This window comes from Mycena indigotica (genome assembly GCF_014461135.1).
Source record: "Mycena indigotica strain 171206Taipei chromosome Unknown Mind.scaff0009, whole genome shotgun sequence".
NCBI classification, from domain to species: Eukaryota; Fungi; Basidiomycota; class Agaricomycetes; order Agaricales; family Mycenaceae; genus Mycena; species Mycena indigotica.
The window spans coordinates 3,154,224-3,168,048 of record NW_023503008.1 but is presented as its reverse complement, the minus strand read 5'-3'; the positions used below and the strand labels follow the sequence as shown (position 1 = coordinate 3,168,048).

General features: G+C 51.6%; 6 protein-coding genes across 6 annotated transcripts; 4 read left to right on the top strand and 2 right to left on the bottom strand.

Moving 5' to 3' along the window:
• Positions 1–1,359: 1,359 nt before the first annotated feature.
• MIND_01077200 (uncharacterized protein) lies at positions 1,360–3,285 on the bottom strand (the record flags this gene model as incomplete). Its single annotated transcript, XM_037367346.1, has 6 exons — positions 1,360–1,849; positions 2,420–2,698; positions 2,747–2,878; positions 2,926–2,991; positions 3,037–3,093; positions 3,140–3,285. 6 exons carry the CDS (start codon positions 3,283–3,285, stop codon positions 1,360–1,362), a joined length of 1,170 nt encoding a protein of 389 aa, XP_037216740.1.
• A 481-nt stretch (positions 3,286–3,766) lies between these two features.
• On the bottom strand, positions 3,767–4,295 carry MIND_01077100 (Ribonucloprotein; the record flags this gene model as incomplete). Its single annotated transcript, XM_037367345.1, has 4 exons — positions 3,767–3,925; positions 3,975–4,078; positions 4,127–4,187; positions 4,239–4,295. The coding sequence occupies 4 exons, from the start codon at positions 4,293–4,295 to the stop codon at positions 3,767–3,769; spliced, it is 381 nt and encodes a 126-aa protein (XP_037216739.1).
• A 153-nt stretch (positions 4,296–4,448) lies between these two features.
• Positions 4,449–7,462, top strand: MIND_01077000 (Phosphatases II; the record flags this gene model as incomplete). The annotated part of the gene is made up of 4 exons (XM_037367344.1): positions 4,449–4,854; positions 4,901–5,061; positions 5,120–5,248; positions 5,294–7,462. 4 exons carry the CDS (start codon positions 4,449–4,451, stop codon positions 7,460–7,462), a joined length of 2,865 nt encoding a protein of 954 aa, XP_037216738.1.
• A 166-nt stretch (positions 7,463–7,628) lies between these two features.
• Positions 7,629–9,135, top strand: MIND_01076900 (S-adenosylmethionine synthase; the record flags this gene model as incomplete). The annotated part of the gene is made up of 7 exons (XM_037367343.1): positions 7,629–7,713; positions 7,770–7,801; positions 7,853–8,455; positions 8,519–8,693; positions 8,743–8,919; positions 8,974–9,033; positions 9,089–9,135. The coding sequence occupies 7 exons, from the start codon at positions 7,629–7,631 to the stop codon at positions 9,133–9,135; spliced, it is 1,179 nt and encodes a 392-aa protein (XP_037216737.1).
• A 403-nt stretch (positions 9,136–9,538) lies between these two features.
• MIND_01076800 (uncharacterized protein) lies at positions 9,539–10,446 on the top strand (the record flags this gene model as incomplete). Its single annotated transcript, XM_037367342.1, has 3 exons — positions 9,539–9,645; positions 9,689–9,784; positions 9,840–10,446. The coding sequence occupies 3 exons, from the start codon at positions 9,539–9,541 to the stop codon at positions 10,444–10,446; spliced, it is 810 nt and encodes a 269-aa protein (XP_037216736.1).
• A 1,071-nt stretch (positions 10,447–11,517) lies between these two features.
• MIND_01076700 (putative histone deacetylase complex, SIN3 component) lies at positions 11,518–12,429 on the top strand (the record flags this gene model as incomplete). Its single annotated transcript, XM_037367341.1, has 4 exons — positions 11,518–11,697; positions 11,745–11,769; positions 11,818–12,242; positions 12,304–12,429. 4 exons carry the CDS (start codon positions 11,518–11,520, stop codon positions 12,427–12,429), a joined length of 756 nt encoding a protein of 251 aa, XP_037216735.1.
• Between the last annotated feature and the right edge of the window lie 1,396 nt (positions 12,430–13,825).

Genomic DNA, 13,825 nt, shown 5'->3' with positions numbered 1-13,825 from the left:
ACGAGCATTCGCTGACGAAAAAGAGCATTGTAGTAGTTGTGGTCAGGGAATTGGTTCAGTGGTTGAAGGCTGCTGAGTTGCTGATATTGGCTTTGAAGCATTTGTTGGTGGTAGAGACTAAGCTGCGGTACGTTTAGTGACGGGTATGGGTTTTGACTGGTATGCTGGTAGTTAGGGATTTGCAGCTGGTTCTGAGCTTGCATCGAAAGTGGGTCGTTAGCGTGTTGAGGTTTGGTCGAAAGCAAAGTCGGGATAGAAACAGATCTTGCGTGGCGGACGCGTTTCGTGGGCGGCTCGTTGCAGTCAGGATCATCATCAGCCTTCGCCCGCTTCTTCGCCTTGCTCTTTGCTCTCGTCGTAACCCCGTCGTCTTCCTCCCGTCGTCGTTGTTCCCGACGCTTCACTGCTCTCTGGTGAGACGACCACCAATTTCTGATCCAGTCGGTCCCCCTGCCGCGCGGTCAGTAATACCACAAAGCACCCCCCAAAGATACCGCACATTTTCGTGTCGCGCACCAGCCCCGCCAAAACCTCGTCCGTGAGGTTCATTTCGGGTTTCGCGAGTTCCAACGCGTCAAACAGCCGCTGCTGCCGTTGCTCCTCCCTCTCCCAAAAGGCAGCTAGATAAACGCGTCAGTTTGTTTATGTGGGAGAGGGCGAACGTACCTATCGCCCGCTCTCTCTCCTCCGCTGCGCACAATTATCAGCCACGCATAAAATGTCGGAAATAGTTGGATGTACCGTTCATACCCTTCAGCATGTGGAAGCACAGAACAGGGAGCGTCACATACACGTGATGGTATGACACAAGTGACAGAAAGGAAATCGGATTGCTTGTGTGGTTCTACATGACAACAAAGTCTACGTGTGGACGAACAGGTAGGTAGAGAGGTCTGCCAGCTAGCAGAGATAAAACGGGGGGTGGTTGATGGGATTGGGGGGAGATCATATGGGCTTGGGTGTGGGTGAAATGGCGGCGAAGACGCCGAAGAGTACAACAGTAGCGATTACAGGAGAGGGTGGTGGCCCACATGAATAGGAAGCCAAAGCGGTCATAGTTCAAAGCGATCTAATGGTGGACGGAAACATATACCTTCTAAAAGAAGTGACCAGTCTTGAGCATCATACACGACGACGACAACGAGTGGAGTACGAGCGCGGCTGGCTCGAGGCGGACAATATCGAGAGCGCCGATGAAAGGAGTTCCAAAATGTCCCAAAAACGGCCCACCCATCACGGTCATTCATAATGAGACTAGCTTTGACCGCCACAGTTCAATCCTTTGCTGACGTTCGGACTGCATAGACGACGAATCGTCTGGATAATGAGTAAAAGTACATGGACAAGCAGAGAGGCACACTAACCAGATGGTGCAACGGTCTCAGGCTCTTCTGGGTCATCCATCGTATCAAGATGCTTCACATGGGGTTCGGCAGCCATCCTGGAGACATGCTGACTCTGAAAGTAAACCTTTGCCTTTCCAAACCCCGTTGCGTAAGCTATCTTCTCGCGGATGGACTGGAGCAAGTACAGCATCTCATATGAGAAATCGCCAATCCTGCGGTTGAACTTAGTCTTATCGAGAGCGTAAACAAGCGCGTGGAGGGGGTCCAAATAAGGAATGATCCAGGCATGCTTCTGTAGGTTGGCACCGGGCCCCATGAAAACGAGCTCCTGATAGTGCTGTTCCGACTGGACATCGCTGGGGTTATAATCGATGACCATTGTCTCGTTGGCCTCCATGATGGTGGCAGCCTGTTTGGGTCGATATTGTGGCTGCACGAATCGGAAAGCTGACGACTTGTCTTTGAATTCCTCCATGTAAGGACAGTGCACGCTCCATTGACGTCTGGGGAAAGAATCAACCGTGTAGATCACCTCCATAAGCGCTCCGTAGCGAGCAGTAAGGGCGACGGGTCTCTTGCCAGTATGAATGAGTTGAAAACAGTGTACGAGGCCTGAATTTCGGACGAAAAAATTCTCCAAAAAGACCTTCGCTGTCTCTTTCGCAGGGTCCCACTCCCTCTCCAAGGCAAAAAGAACGGGCTCCGCGGGAATCACCGTTATATCGGCGTGGTTGAGGATGCCAACACAGGTTTCACAGACTGTCCAAGTTGAGCAACGGTGGATTGGTACTGACTAAAACGTACCCCAGACGCAATTTGTGGAAGCATTTTGAATCTCTAGGTCAGCCTCACAACCGATCAGCCGTTCATCCACAGCGCTCTCTCTTATGTTCTTGGCCGTCAACCCAGCAGCAGGAACACAATGAGCCATTTTCCCAGCTGGATGGGCATCTTGATGATGAGCATCGAACATGCAAAGATTGCAGAGCCCTGGCTTCGCAAGTATTTTGCGACATGCGTCCAGATTTTGGAAGGTCAACGCCCCCGGGACTTCTCCATCGGATTCAGCCAACGAATCGGCATCTCCTCCATTTTGAGATGTCTTGTCATCGAATGGTGATTCTGTTTCTGTCGGAGCGGATGTCGCGTCGAATTTCCCGGCAATTTGCGAGATGGAATCTCCCGCTTGTAGCTCCGCAGTGACTTGCGATGCATCCGGCGATGTGCGGCCCGGAACAGATTCTTGGGTCAATTTTTGACGTTTGTTTGGACGAGATTCCAGAGTGGAAAGAGCAGTGTTCGTAGGGTCAAAAGGACTATCGGGGTGGATTGCTGCGCTACTCCCAGTTGTACTTATGAATCAAGTCAATGGCTGCATAAGCAGGAGCAAACTAACACACCTACCGCTGACCGTCTTGAAAGGTTGCGTTGTAGCTCTGTTGCTTGCGGAAACCGCGGAAGGTGGCATGGAGTCGGTGCTGTTCGAGCGATCCCTCTTCCCGCTTTGCTTACTCGTTGAGGCCGTTATACTTCTAGAAAAAGGTGAACACTTGGACACTCGCAAGCAAGTTCCCCATACTTGTCATGGCGCAGCGCTGGTCCAGTCTGTGAAGCCTCTTTGGCACTGACACTCCCCATTGCACTGCTTAAAGAAGGTCAACGCTTCAGCAGTCGTAGGAAATTCCCATACCTGTGATGGTGCGCTTTCTTTTCCGTTGCACTCTTTGCTGCACTGTTCGTTGTGCTCCTTAAGCAAGGTTAACGCTTGAACAGACAAGAACAACTTCACAGACCTCTTGAGCTTGCTGGCACTCCTTGACGCCTTAGTTGTCGTGCTGGACGTTTTTTGGCGTCTCGACGGCAGAGGTAGAGGTTGTGGCAAGAAAGTCATATCCTTCGTCCGTCTGACCACAGACGACGAAGCCGAAGACAAGGTCATCACTTAGTTGGAAGATCGGTTGCTGACGGTGAGGATCGAGTGGTTACAGCTCGTGAGGACGGCTCGCAGCGTGGCGAGTAGCTGTCAAAAATGGCTGCAGCCGGTGGAGACGACTCGCAGTCTTTCAAGTAGTGGTAGGAAGAGGAGTGATTCAGTGTGTGACAAGCCCCTCGCATACTATCCATCGAACGAGTTTGTTGAGTGTCCAGCATAGCCAACACTGTCGTCACTGGGCAGAATGTTTGGAGTTGAGAGAGGAAGGCATGTCGGTTGGCTGAGAAGACAAGAATGTTGAGCTTGGCCGGGTGTAGATATATTTCAGCCTTCCAAAAATCAACGTTGCACAACATAACTTGGGTTATGGGTCAAAGAAAAATAGTAATCCCCCCAAATCTGTGTTCTCCTACTTACCTACCACACAGATGAAGCATTATACTGATGAGGTTACGAAAGCAACTGATCGTATTGTGGGCGTCAACGACTAAACCAGCAGTTTCTCAATAGCGTTTTTTATCGTGATTATCTGGCTGGAGAGCTCCTTCGACTCGCTTGTCGTCACGCTGGCCGAAATGACAGGTCGCGTAACCCCACACGCGCGGCCCAGGGCGGCCTTTGAGGGGACAAAGACGTATGGGACGTTCTTGAATGATACGTGAGGCTAAGAGATGAAGGGGAACATAGACACACACCTTCTCCTCACACAACAAGGGAAGATGCAGCAAAATTTCGAGAGGTTCAGTATCGGCAGTTAGCACAATGAACTCTGCGATACCGCGATTGAGCGTTTTTGTTGCTGGATTAGAGTCAACGTGATTCTGGGATTATATGTCGAGTAGTTTACCCTCGTTAGCACCCTTTTTGAGCTGCTTGTACTGAGAGGCTTGTTGGACCAACTCCAGAATCTATGAAAGTTGAACAAACAATTAAAAACTTGAGTGAGATGTCCGGCGTACAGAGTTAGTGAGCTCGGCTTCAGCGAGCGGCCATGCTTTTGAGCGTTGTTCATCCATAAGAATCTGTTGACCTCACACGACGTTGGATCCTTGGTCGACGAGAGAGAGAAAAACAAAAAGGTGTGCGTGACGCAGGCCGTTACTCGGCAAGTGGTCAATTCGAAGTCAACTCATTGCAAGCGCCAAAAAGCAATCGCTGACGACCCCTCTATGGACGAAATTCGGATACCGCGGGTGCGCAAATCTCCTAGCCATTTGTCCTTTTCTCTGATGTCCCAGCCTTTGCAGGTCAGCCAAGTGCTCTGCACAAGGAATGGCTCAACTCTCGTCGGCACCATCCATCTCACCCGCCACCACCTCATCTTTAACTACGATGAAGACAAGGAGAAAGAGTTGTGGGCAAGTTTCGTGTGCTGGTTGATCTGGCCTGCTTTGATAACGTCTTGCAGGTCCCTTACCCCCCTCATCTCGCTTGTAACTCGACTTCCTCAAACACACCAAGGGCAGACCCCGCTCAGCTTCCATACCCGCACATTCGAGACTTTCTCCTTTGGATTCAGTAAGGAGGCCGATGCCGTCGCTGTCTTTGACAATGTCAAAGAGTTAACAGTCGCCAGTATGTGCTCGTTCTCGAACAGGACTCCCACTTTAATCGCACACAGCGTCTGTTGAGGCTTTGTACGCCTTTTCTTACTCTCCAAACCCTCCTCTACCTGCCGAAGAGGGTTGGGGATTATATTCACCCCGAGACGAGTTTGGTCGAATGGGTGTTGGAACCCGCACCAAGGCCTGGCGGTTCACTGACATCAATAAAGACTATTCCGTGCGTGGCCAGGCGCTCATCTGTCCGTCCGCCTATCGATGACCCTTAGTACCTCTAGTTCAGTCCCACATACCCTGCGAAGCTGGTTGTTCCAACTCGGATAAGCGACACTACCCTCCAGTACGCATCCAAATACCGCAGCAAGGCCCGGGTACCCGCGTTGACATACCTGCACTGGGCTAACTATGTATGGTCATTTTCGTTGCTCTACGTGTACTCTAACTTTTCACAGGGATCGATTACACGTTCCAGCCAGCCTATGGTCGGAATCACCCAGAACAGGTCCATCCAAGACGAGAAACTAATCGAGTCAGTGTTCCAAACACATCACTCTCCCGAGTCTCGTGCTTCCGCTGGGCCCGTTTACGGAGCAACCACTACGAATCTCATCATCGACGCGAGACCAACCATTAACGCGGTCGGCAACACAGCCAAAGGCGCTGGAACCGAAAACATGGACCATTATAAGGACAGCAAAAAGGTCTACCTCGGGATTGACAGCATCCACGTCATGCGTGAGTCGCTGGCTAAAGTTGTCGAGGCTCTTCGTGAAGCGGATGTGTTGCTTGCGAGCATCAACAACGATCTTCCCGACCAAGTCACTGGAATCTCTGTTCTTGACAGACAAGCGCTACGCCGGTCTGGTTGGCTTCGTCATATTCAATTAATTTTGGAAGGGACCGTGCTCATAACCCGTAACATCCATATCAACTCTTCCCATGTCCTTATCCATTGCTCGGATGGTTGGGACCGCACCTCACAACTATCTGCTCTCGCTCAGATGTGTCTGGACCCGTTTTATCGAACAATACGAGGTTTCGAGATTCTCATCGACAAGGACTGGGTCTCGTTTGGCCACAAATTTATGGACCGCTGCGGTCATTTGTCTTCAGACAAATTTTTCGTCTCTCCTGCGGAGCTGGGCGGCGCGAATACTGGCGCGGAGGCTGCGCAAGCGTTCTTGGCTTCAATGCAGAACCGATTCACTTCCAATAGCCATTTGAAGGAAACCAGTCCCACGTTCCACCAGTTCCTCGAAACTGTTCGACAAATTCAGCGCCAGTTCCCCGAGCGTTTCGAGTTCAACGAGCGCTTCTTGCAGCAACTATATTATCATCTCTACTCTTGCCAATTTGGTACTTTCCTTTACAACTGCGAACGAGAGCGTCGAGTAGGCGAGGATGGACTACCTCCTTCCGAACGGACAAAGAGTGTCTGGGATTTTTTGAACTCGCCGGCAGAGAAAGAACTCAATACCAACCCGACATACAACCCGACACTTGACGATCCTGCGAGCCGCCTTCCAAAAGCTGATATGGGGGTCCTGATACCCAATGCTAAAGATGTCAGATTTTGGAATGAGCTGTATGGACGCAGCGACGAGGAAATGAACGGACGGGTACAACCCCAGATTTTAGAGCCCGAAACCGTTACTTCTCCTGATGACGAAACCCCAATTCAAGGAGCTCGTATACCACTCCCGCCCTCGCCGTCGATGTCGCCTGCTCCACTGAGTTCGCAAGCAACTTCCCGACCAGTTACCCCCACACGACCAAGTCCTTCCCGACCAGACAGCTTTAGACCGATATCTTCCGTATCGGCATTCTCTCTTCAAGGTTTCAATGTGCCCAATCCAATTGCATCGTTACCTGCCATGTCTAGCTCGCACTCAACCCCCAAGAGTGGAAGTGGTGGCGGTGGTTTGCAGCCCAACTTTTTTGCAAACACGGGCAAGTCAGTGTGGGGGAGACTGTCGTCCAACGCGTCAGCTGCATTTTCCGCGGTTCAAGATGCGTATGTGAACGCGTCGAAGGATTTGAATACATCTTGGGAATCGAAAAACGAGACGTCGAAAACTGCGGAGCTGAGTAGTCGAGAAACACTGAAGGCGTGGGGGGAAGAAGAAGATCCCATGTCGTCGTCAGCCTTTTCTTCCAGTCACAATCCATGGGGAAGCAACAGTGAAGCCTCTCTTTTGAGCGCGTCGACATCCCGGTCAAGTATTTGGGACAATAATCCCTGGGGAAGCAGCAGTTCAGAAATGAATACGCCGACTGCAGTCGACCCGCCAGCACCAATCACTGTGGTAGAAACTGGCCTTGGTGGGATGACTTTGGAGAGTGTTGCCGCTCCAACAACTCGACGCGACAATAATAATGTTGATCCGCTAAAACCGGGAAGCAACAGTGAAGCCTCCTCGTCTCGCTCGGACAGCAATCCTTGGGGAAGCAGCAACACAGCGAAAACGAGTCGAGTTGACTCGCCAGCAGTGGAAACTGGTTTGGGTGGGATGATTTTGGAGAGTGTTACCACAACAACTCGTAAAGTTGATCCGCCAAAACCGCCCCAACCAGTACAGTCGAGTGCAAACATCGATCCACTTGGCGTAGGGTTCTCGTAGCGTATAGTCAACGTGGAAGTAATGTAACTACTTAGACGAACTGTATTCTTTGGCGTATCGGCCGACTGGGCGTGCTTGAGTATGGCGTGATCAGAGGAAAAATTTGCAGTTGTCAACCTGATCTTGCTCTTGCACCTTCCCTCCATCTTCCTCTTTCATTCTCGCCATGCCTGCCAACGGTTCTACTCGCCCCGCACTTCCTGCTGGCCACTTCCTCTTCACTTCCGAGTCTGTCGGTGAAGGCCATCCTGGTTTGTTGTTTTCGCTTTCCCAGCCAGCAAACGTTGCTCATCCTCGTGTTTTTCAGACAAGATTTGCGACCAGGTCTCCGACGCCATTGTAAGTCCAGAACACGGTCGTATCTGTTCTTGTGTTCATGCTTTTGGATAGCTCGATGCCTGCTTGGCAGAGGACCCATCGTCGAAGGTTGCCTGTGAGACGGCGTCCAAGACGGGCATGATCATGGTTTTCGGCGAAATTACGACCAAGGCACAGGTCGACTTCCAGAAGGTCATCCGCAACACGATTAAGCAGATTGGCTACGACGACTCGAGCAAGGGCTTCGACTACAAAACCTGCAACATTCTCGTTGCCATCGAGCAACAGTCGCCTGATATCGCTCAGGGCCTCGACCACGGCTCGCTGGAAGACCACGGTGCGGGTGACCAGGGAATTATGTTTGGCTACGCGACCGACGAGACCGAGGAGTTTATGCCTCTGACGATTATGCTGGCCCATAAACTCAACGCTGCCATGGCCGTTGCTCGTCGCACGGGTGCTCTCCCATGGCTACGCCCAGACTCCAAAACCCAAGTCACTGTCGAGTACAAGAAGGACGGCGGCGCAATGATTCCTCTTCGCGTTGACACTGTGGTCATTTCGACACAACACGCTGAGGAGATTTCAACTGAGGATCTTCGCAAGGAGCTGCTGGAGAAAGTTGTCAAGAAGGTCATCCCTGCCAACCTCCTCGACGAGCACACCATCTACCACGTATGTTTTGCCAACATTTCCATTTTCGTCAATCAAGTCCACATCTAACCCGTTTCCCCCCAGATGCAACCTTCTGGTCGTTTCGTGATTGGTGGACCGCAGGGTGACGCCGGATTGACGGGCCGCAAAATCATCGTCGACACATACGGAGGATGGGGTGCTCACGGTGGAGGTGCTTTCTCGGGCAAAGATTTTTCCAAAGTCGACCGTTCTGCTGCTTACACTGGCCGATGGATTGGTCCGTAGTTTCTCCTTGCGATAACGTCAACTCAACTGATTGTACCCAGCCAAATCTCTGGTTGCGGCTGGCCTTGCTCGCCGTGCTCTTGTTCAACTGTCGTATGCTATCGGTGTTGCTGAGCCGCTGTCTATCTACGTCGATACCTACGGCACTGGAAAGAAGACCGACGAGGAACTTGTTGCCATCATCCGCAAGAACTGGGATCTGCGGCCCGGTGTCATCGGTGAATATGACTCGTCTTTGCGCCTGCGATATTTTAGCTGAACTGTCCCCGCAGTCCAGCAACTCGACCTCACCAAACCCCAATACCTCAAGACTGCGTCTTACGGACACTTTGGTAGGCAATTTGTTACAGCTGCGGGAGTTGCTTTGTTGACAGCTCTTTCCTCTAGGCAACCCCGACTACACCTGGGAGAAGCCCAAGGCTCTCAAGCTGTAAAGTGACGAATTGTAGCCCATGGGAAGTTCATCCTTCCCACCTTCCCTCTTTTTGCACGATGACGACGACGACACGGTAGATTAAAGTATAAAATGCTTGAGGGTATAGAGACTCGAGGGCCACATAAAAACTAAATAATTTCCTGTAATGCAGCACACAATAGATCGCGTTCAACCGCGACTTGGATCTCTATTTTGGCTGTGATCAAGTGATGGTATCAAACTCGGGGACATGGTCACCGCGCAGTATGTAAAGTCAAAGAGTCACTGATTGCGCTCGTTCATTTGCTCTTCCACTTGCATGCCCCCGTTCGCTGGCCGGCGAGTTTTACCCCACTTCCCCGCCAGCTTTCGACTCTTAGCCCACCAAGAACCTGCTCCAGCCAACGTCGTCCTTGGCTGTGATGCATAGTACCCCAGGACGTCTACCAGAGGCACCCCCTCCAGCGACAACAGCGCCAACCATGCTCGATCCACTTGACGAGATATCGCTTAAGGATTTTCCCCCAATGTAAGTCTTTTACTTCTTCGTGGAGGTACCTGACCGTTACTAGGGCAGGAACACCGACCTCAGCTACTATGTCTCTCCCAACTCCAGAGTGCCAGCCGGTCACTCTACCTCACGATTCGACAATGCAGAATCCTCCCGAGTAAGTCGACCCCGTGCTCATTATGCCTCTTGTCTCTTACCACCATGTACTACAGTCGCCCAGTCGCTTATTTCATCGACAACGGCGACGCTGCCATCGTTGTCCCTGGGGCGCCTCTCATGAAGGACTATGATTCGTTCACTGAGGGAAGCAAGGAAGGGAGCTTTGCATCCCTTCCTGCTGCCGATGTGAATGAGTTTGGAGACCCAATATACCCCATCAGTGCTCCTACCCTGGCGGCGTTGCCTCATTACAACTCCACGACTGCCATTCACGCATGGCGCCTCCAAGTGGACGAGTATCGGTATCAGCCTGGTGCCGTTGCTCAGGCCCAGCCACTCGACGTTCCCACGGTCTCGATGTCATCATCATCGTCGACGACGTTGTCACCAATGTCAGAGGCAGGCACCACCCCGACCAACGCCAAGCGTCCCAGGCCACGGTCTACTTCCTCTGAGGAGGAAGGAGGGATTCATAAGCGGAATACCAGAGCCCGACCAGGCACTCCGCCAACTCCCTCGCCGCGCATTCGTGCGCAATCATTTGGCACCTCAGGTTCATCTGGGGTGCAAAATTCTTTTCTCTGGGTCGAACTCGGTCCGCCGCCAAACGTATTCCAAGCGCCGCGCCCACCGTCAAGGGCAAACTCGGCCCCAGACTAGCGCGGAAAACCACCAAGGCATAACACGATTCGCTGGTCAGTCTCGATCACACCGCCTTTCAATTTCCTAACCACGTGACCAGCCCGGCCCAACCCGCACACGACACACAGTTCCAATCCAGGCGTCGCTTCCAACAGCCGCCAACCTAGACTGGACAATTCATGTCCACTAGACTCAAGACAAGACCTGTGAACTCATGGGCCGAATTAATTTTCTGCGAGAGGAGATGTGCGCGTTAGCGCTTTCCTCCTACGATCGCCGAATATTTCCTTTTTCTCCCTTTCCCTAACCCACCACTAACCCAGGGCTATGTACATCATCAAGTTCATCAATGACCACCCCCATACACTACCATCTTTCTTCTGCAACGTTCTACCCCCTTCCTTTCCTGTCCCGGCGGATTTGCGTGCTCGTATATCATACAGCCACATCAACTAGAGCATGGCACGAGTCCACCTCTTTTCCGTCCACCACTAGATCGCTTTGAACTAAGACCGCTTTGGCTTCCTATTTATGTGGGCCACCAACCTCTCCTGTAATCGCTGCTGTTGTAGTCGTCGGCGTCTCTGCCGCCATTCCTTCCACCCCCCCAAGCCCATATGATCTCCCCCCACTCTCATCAACCACCCCATTTTCGTCTATGCCAATGCCAGTCATATCATACCATACCTCCCTACCTACCTGTTCACCCAGACGTAGACTTCGTTGTCACGTAGGACCACACAAGCAATCGATATCAAGTTTCCTTTTCTCAGTTCTGTTTTCTGCTGTGTGACGCTCCCTGTTTTGTGTTGCCACATGCTACATCTAATTATTTCCGACATCTTGTACATGGCTGATAATGTACAAAGCGAAGGTACTTAGGTAAAGGAGGTCTATTCACCCACTCCCACATAAACAAACTGACACCTGATCTAGCTGTCCTAGAAGAATGGCTGTTTGAGGTGTTGGAACTCGCGAAGCCCGATATGCACTTTGGCGGGGCTGGTGCGCGACACGAATATGCGAGGGGCTTGTGACACCGTGAATCTTGCCCTGAATCACTCCTCTTTCATTCACACTCAAGTACTCATGCTCGACCACCCAGCGGACATAGCAGCAATATTGTCTGTTGAGGGAAATGGCTCGTCACCACCAACAATCCGGACCGCAGTCGCCTCTGAGTCCTCACAGAAACCTGCCCTTGACTTTGTCCGAGTCAGCGATGTCTTGAGCTACCTGGATGAGATCAAGACCCAATTTCATGAACAGGTCAGAGCTTGCATTCCTCGCGACTTAGGCTCACCAAGGAAGAATAGCCCGACACATACAACCAGTTTCTAGGTATATGGGTTAAGTAGCTAGTGCTGCAGCTCATGGACTTCGGCGCAGATATCATGAAAAGCTTCAAGAGTCAGGCCATCGACACCCCTGGCGTGATTAAACGAGTCTTGGCTCTATTCAACGAACACCCCATCCTCATTCAAGGCTTTAACACGTTCCTACCTTCTGGCTACCGCATAGAATGTGGCAAGGACAGTCAGGACGGGACATATTTCACTGTTACAACTCCGACGGGCACTACAACCGCCAAGAACGGACTCCTTGGTATCGAATGGCCAATGCAACAAGGCCCCATCGTGCCTCCCCCCGGGCCAACTCCACCTACTCCTGTCGAAGAAACCCGAGAAAACAGATCGTTCGATCCCGCCATCCAATATGTCCAGAAAGTCAAGCAACGTTGCGACCCAGAGACATACGAACAGTTTCTAGACATTCTTTCCAGCTTTTATCATTCTCGAGAGCCGACCGATGAGGTGCGTTTTGCTTTTGTGATTCCGACCGACTCTATCTTCTTGCTGACCCAGTGCAACACAGACCGAGGTCTCCCGCAAGATCGCTCGCTTGTTCAAAGACGAACCGGATCTCCGAGAAGATTTTGAAAAATTTATGACCAATCGTACCACGCCGCGAGCCGTCTCCACCGGCCACAGCCATATTTGACCACTACTCGCGACGCTGCGAGCCGTCCTCACCCGCTGTAACCAGTCGATCCTCACCGTCAGCAACCGATCTCCCAACTGATTGTCCTCGTCTTTGTCGTCTGTGGTCGTATGACTTTCTTGCCACAACCTATACCCCTACCGTTAGCTCCTTACATGGAGGAATCCAACAACAAGTCATCAGCTCTCCGATTCGCGCCGCTGCAGTATCAACCCAAATGTCATCGATTATAGCCCCGGCGATGTCCAGTCGGAGCAGCACTACCAGGAGCTTGTTTTCATGGGGCCTGGTGCCAACCTACAGAAGCATGCGTGGATCATTCCTTATTTGGACCCCTCCACGCGCTTGTTTACGCTCTCGACAAAGCCATTTTTCTTTGATCCTTAACCCAAGTTCTGTTGTGCAACGTCAATTTCTCCAAGATTGAAATATATCTACATCCACCCCCAAGCTCAACATTCTTGTCTTCTCAGCCAACCGAGTCTCACCCATGCTTTCCTCTCTCAACTTCAAAAATTCTCGCAACGCTATTTGCTTCCATGCCCAGTTACGACAGAGTTTGCCATGCTGGACCCACACTCAATAAACTCGTCCGATGGGATATGCAGCGACAAACCTGGATAATGGAGCGTGTTTCTGCTCGACGAGACTCGATGATTTCGCGTCGGACGTCGTCGTTTTCTGTGGCGGAGAGGCGAGCCAAAAGTTCCTGTTGGTGAGCTTTGACATAGTACCAACCGTGGTCTGGGTGTTCTGGAGCTTGTCTGTCAGCTTCGAACTGTGATTTCAAGAATATACGTGCCCCAGATTGGTTGAATGCGGGGAAACACTGATTCCCAGGCAACACCACTAGCAGAAAGAAGTTTTCGTAGCTTATCAGATACACTCTTGCGCGTCCTATGCCAGTAGACAGTCGATGCCAATCGTGATGGATGAGCTAGGTGCACTTTTTCTTTAGACAGGGTCGACAGTATCGGCCACCAAACTCCCACCAGACCGGATCGTCGAGTTCAGGGTCTTCGAGTTCAATTTCGCAGACCTCGAAAACATGAAAAACAAAAGTAGATGCCCGGCACGAGAGGGTTACCTGGCACGATTTCTGGAATGCCACACGCGTCCAGGCGGGCTCAGACATATACGACGGGCAGCCCGGGGGACCACCAACGTCCGCATTATTGGCAAACGCTGCCCTCCAGATGAAAGCGTTCGAGCGTTTCAAGACAAAGTTGCGCATCGACTTGTTCGTGCGGGCCAGCGACAGCAGGTCCATGGGAAGCATGCAGCGACAAATCTGGCGCAGGTTGAGTACTTGACTTGTAGATGCGAGACTGGAAACTGTGTACCTCGTAGATTACATCCAGTGGAAGCGTGCTAAAGCTAAGTGGTAGGTCAGAAA